The 5,319-nt window shown below is 39.3% G+C and overlaps 1 protein-coding gene across 3 annotated transcripts; it reads left to right on the forward strand.

Moving 5' to 3' along the window:
• The first annotated feature begins 289 nt into the window (after positions 1–289).
• Positions 290–4,791, forward strand: LOC149555695 (putative pentatricopeptide repeat-containing protein At3g13770, mitochondrial). Of its 3 annotated transcripts, none has more exons than XM_089829821.1 (4): positions 290–1,450; positions 1,910–3,757; positions 3,879–4,009; positions 4,190–4,791. In XM_089829821.1, exons 1-2 carry the CDS (start codon positions 556–558, stop codon positions 3,409–3,411), a joined length of 2,397 nt encoding a protein of 798 aa, XP_089685947.1. In that variant the 5' UTR covers positions 290–555; the 3' UTR covers positions 3,412–3,757; positions 3,879–4,009; positions 4,190–4,791. The 3 variants fall into 3 exon arrangements, with proteins under 3 accessions (XP_089685947.1, XP_089685946.1, XP_089685945.1); XM_089829820.1 differs by having other exon boundaries at positions 297–1,450; positions 1,670–3,757; positions 3,868–4,009; XM_089829819.1 differs by having other exon boundaries at positions 297–1,450; positions 1,670–3,757.
• Positions 4,792–5,319: the final 528 nt, after the last annotated feature.

Consider the following 5,319-nt stretch of genomic DNA (forward strand, 5'->3'; position numbering starts at 1 on the left):
TATGAAAATTTCAAATCTATGTTGTAATGTTAAATTATTTTAATTATTTATTGGATATACTTATATTTTTAAAATATTATAATAAATTATATAAAGTGAATTTAATGTCGATTTTTTTTGAATTTTTTAACCTTGTCGAACTTCATTTGAACTTCATGGTAGTTGAACTCGAATCTTGTGACTTAGCTCTTGGCCAACGATTGTGGGGTTTTTTTGGATGACGAGCAACTTTGATCACATCTCCAATTCCAATTTCTAAATCGGCAACCAAATGCGGAATATGGTGTCAACCAAACGGACCATTGTTTTCCCAAACTACAAAACCAAGTTTTTGAAAGCTAAGGTACCCTGATTATGAGACAAATTCATCTTCCCCAACCAAATGGCCTTGAAGAAATTAATTTTCAAACACCGTTTCAGAAAGAGAAAAACCACGTACAATCCATTTTGTTTCTTTACCAGTGAAAGCGAAACAAAAGACGCCACTTCCACAAAATGAATTACATTTGGTGGATATGAGGATCAGCCTAGTATTCAATTTTCAACACCATAAGCATGCAAAAAAGTAAGCTTTGGGTACGAGCGATAAATGGCTACCAGAAAACCAGTCTACGGAGTTTCGAATTCGCTGCTCTTCAAGAGACATTCAAAGAAAAACTGGCAAGCAACCAAATAATTCCGGATCATTTGAGAGTGCCTATTAAATGTTTGACAAAATGCCTCGACGAGGATATTTTGGATGGTGCACTTACTCAGGTGAGTGCTAATACTTATTCTCGTCTACTGCTGGATTGTGTTAGAAGAAGAAGCCTGGGAGAGGGAATGACAGTCCATGGCCAGTTGAATAAAGTTGGATTTGAACCCTATGTCTATGTGGTAAACTGTTTGATTGATATGTATGTGAAATGTGAAAGAATGGGTGATGCACGCCAAGTTTTTGAGCACATGCCTGTACGAGATTTCTGTTCATGGACCACTGTTCTTTCTGGGTATGCTAATTCTGGCCGCATGGAATATGCAAGGGAACTGTTTAACAAAATGCCTCAACGAAATGTTGTTTCATGGAATGCAATGATTGCAGGGTATGCGCGGGAGGGGTTTGGCAAGGAGGCGGCATTGGATTTGTACTGCCAAATGCAAAGGATGGATTTTAAACCTGATGGGTTTACCTTTGCTAGTGTTTTGAGTGTGTGTGCAAGTTTGGCGTCTTTGGGGTATGGAGAGGAAATCCATGTTCAGATTATCAAAACTGGTATGAAATTCGATGTGTTTGTAGGGACTGCTCTCGTTGATATGTATGCCAAATGTGGTTGTATAGAGATCGCACGCCAAGTGTTTGATGAAATGCCAGTTCGCAATGTTGTTTCTTGGACTGCGTTGATTACTGGATATGCACAAAATGGGCGACCTGACGAAGCTGCAAATTTTTTTCATCAAGTTCAATCTTCAGGTTAAAAAGGTTAATTTTTATAAGTTATAATTTGCCATAGGGTTGGTTAATATAAAAGTCAAGAACATCGTTTCTACAAAGTATGTATAAGGTTTTACATTGAATTCATTCCTTGCTTCTATTAGACTGCAATTTTCCCCGTTTTCTTAAGAAAGGGAAATATTCGACTACTTTTCTGCACTTGTAAAACGTTTTCGTTCCCTTAAAATTTTCTTGCAGGTATGAAACCAAACCGGTTGACGTTTGTTGGGGTTATAAGTGCATGTGCTATTTCAGTGGATTTGGATTTTGGGGTACAGGTTCTTACGCTAGTTGTAAAAAATGGATTTGAATGGGACGTTTCTGTGTGGAATGCAATTGTGACGATGTATGCTAAATGTGGGAGTATAAAAGACGCGCGTTACTTGTTTGATAAAATGCTGGAACGGGACTTGATTTCATGGAATGCAATGCTTGCAGGATATGCCCAAAATAACTACGGCGAGGAAGCCCTAAAGCTTGGCTTCCAAATGCAACGAGCGGGTTTGAAACCGAATCATTTCACTTACGCCAGCATTCTCAGCGTATGTTCCAGTTTACCGGCCTTTGAGGAAGGCAAACAACTTCATGGCAAAATTACGAAAGTTGGTTTTGAGTCAAATGTATTTGTTTCGAGTGCTCTTGTTGATTTATATGGTAAATCTGGGAACACAGATTATGCTCGAGGCTTGTTTGAAAAAGCGCCTAGGCGAGATGCAATCTCCTACAATGCGCTTATTGCAGGATATGTGCAAGGTGGACATGATGAGGATGCTCTCGAACTATTTTTCAAAATGCAACAGACTGATTTGAAGCCAGATGAGGCTACTTTTGCAAGTATTGTCAGCGCATGTGCTAGTCTAGCCATCCTAGAATATGGCAGACACATCCATTCACACATAATCAGCATTGGATTCATATCGCATATAAATGTGGCAAATTCCCTGGTTACAATGTATGCCAGATGTGGTAGCATAGAAGATGCACGGCAAGTTTTCAACAACATGTTTGAACATGATCTTATCTCGTGGAACGCAATGATCACTGGTTATTCCCAGCATGGGCATGGCACTGAATCCCTAAGGCTGTTTGAGCAAATGTTACTCAAGGGCACAAGGCCAGATGCTGTGACTTACATTGGTGTTCTCACTGCTTGTAGCCATGCAGGTCTAGTGGAGGAAGGAAGGCAATATTTTCACTCCATGAGTCATGAGCATCACATTATGCCTAGGATGGACCATTGTGCCTGCATGATTGATCTGCTTGGTCGCGCTGGCTGTCTAGAAGAGGCAGATGACTATATTCATAAAATGCCGCTTGAACCTGATATCAGTATCTGGATGACACTGTTAAGTGCTTGTAGGCTTCATGGCAATTTGGTGATTGGAGAGCGTGTTGCAGAATTGCTTTTTAGTATAGAGCCTCAAAATACTTCATCATATGTGCTACTTTCAAACATCTATTCTGCAGCTGGCAGGTGGAATGATGCAGCCAAGGTGAGAAGAATGATGAAAGATAGAGAAGTAAGAAAGAATCCAGGGTGTAGCTGGATTGAAGTGAAAAACAGAGTGCATGCATTCAGGTCAGAGGATAGTTCACACCCACAATCAGCTGAAATCTATGCAGTGCTGAAGACATTGGTTGGGCAGATGGAGGATGCAGGTTATGTTCCAAACACAAGCTTTGTACTCCATGATATGGAGGAGGAGCTCAAGAAACAAGTTTTATATCACCACAGTGAGAAGCTAGCCATTGCCTATGGACTTATGAGCACTCCTTCAGGGAACACTATTCGTATTATAAAGAACCTCCGTGTATGTGGTGACTGTCATACTGCTGCTAAGTTTATCTCTAAGATAGTTGGACGTGATATTGTGATAAGGGATGTCATTCGGTTCCACCATTTCAAAGATGGGGTGTGTTCTTGTGGGGACTATTGGTAGGAGAATTGTAAGTGAAGGCATTTTCATGGAAGCATTTCTCTCTTCTCATGCTATCTTACCGTGATGCTGGATCATGGGGTTTGGTCCAAAATGTTGGTAATATCAAAAATTCATACGGTCAAATTCAGAAAACACAAATCAAGAAGCTGGGGTAGTGTCCTGCAAATGCTTTTGTTTTGAAAGGCATTTGCAAAGAAGTGGTTCTGCCTTGGTGGAATGAGGAGATATATCTACTCTAAAAAATCTCATATTGGAATTATTTGCGAGGAAAGCATATGCATTCAAATGCCCACGTTTCATCTAGCCTCTTATGGAAAGCACCTTACTGCATGCTGAGCTCACCTTGGTAATTTGAGTACAATACCATCTCTTATTATTGACATCAATAAATAAGGAGATGAATATTTATTACGCATTTTTTTTCCAGTCAAAAGGATTTAAATTTAGTATGTATAGATCTTCCACAGGACTCACTTTAGAACTTCTGTACCCTACAACATATCCCTGGAAGCTGTTAAAGATTTCCTTTTGGAAGGAGTGCCGCAACATTACTAGGAAATATACAAACAATAGTGCTGATATTCCCTACAAGAGACAGGTAAATATTTTGAAGATGCATGTTTTATCAGATTAATCTATCTATAGCTGAAAACTAACCAAGTTATTGGATTTTAGAGAAGCAACACAATTATCCTATCAAGAAATGGCTTTCTATTTCTTAATTGTGAGGAAATTCATGTATACCAAAGCAATCCTTTGTTCTAATGTCTTGAAGCAGATTCAAGTTCAAGCCAATAAGGTTGCATTTGAAGTTGCTTATCTGCAAGAGCTGTTTGGCCGCCGGGATAATACCCCCATGCGCTGTTGCATGGGTTCCTCCTGAGTCCGAGGGTGTTGGTGAAGACATTGTTACTTATCTTAACAGGATTGGGTAAACTATGGAGATCATTGTTTTCATTTTGTTGGTCCTATGCCTTAGATTTTCATGGGCTCTGCTATTCATGGAGGATGGCCATAGCCTTACCATCGACCATATCCAGGGCAGAACTCTGGCTTGTTGGACATTTCCAAATTCTTTCATCATGTCTCCAGTTTGCACTGGGCAGCTCCCCAAGGAGAATGAAGACGATGCCGCTGCTCTCATTGGTTGGGAGCCACTTGAAGATGCCACCCTTGGTGATGTTTGGAGGAAGCTTCATGATTGAGACTTTACTCCTCCAGATGGCATAGCCATGATTGCCTGCTTAATGTTTCAATTTCATCCCTTTCTGTTGGTTGCTTTATTAAACTTGTGGGTGTGCCCTGTACCACCCTTATTTTTTATTATCATTATATTACGTACTTTTTCTTTAATATAAAATTTAACAAAAACAAATCTGATCTGATTGTAATTCAAGTGTATTTTGGATAGAGGAGATTGCACTAATGCTGGCTCCTATTGAGCCAAATTATAGCTTGGAAATTAAGATCTAATTTTTAAAATAAAATATTTGGCATATTATGAGATCAATGATAATTATTGAGTAGCTGTATGGTATTGTTTAGCTGAGCTTTTAAAAGAATTTTTAGAAGACTGTTCTACGATTTATTATTTTAAAAAGTATTATGTAGTTTAAAATTATTTTCTTTGAAACTATGTAATTTCAGAAATCAGATCCAAAGACAGATGAGTTGCTCTGCTAGGGTTTCTTGCTTCATGTGAACTTTCAGTTTTCTTGTATACGGCTCTTCGTTTGAGCTTGCCTTTTGTAGGCACCACTTGTCATACCGCATTTACTACGGGAGCTTTTAGAATTTAATATTATGGCTCTGGCGAGCGGTGACCCAGTTGTTTCTAGTGTTCACGTTGCTACTTCAAACTGCCATGGCACTGTCATAGAAGAAACACCCGCGCAAGCTTGTTCCAAA

This window comes from Cupressus sempervirens, chromosome 5, assembly GCF_028749045.1.
Source record: "Cupressus sempervirens isolate cs-2001-9-10 chromosome 5, ASM2874904v1, whole genome shotgun sequence".
Taxonomy (NCBI): Eukaryota; Viridiplantae; Streptophyta; class Pinopsida; order Cupressales; family Cupressaceae; genus Cupressus; species Cupressus sempervirens.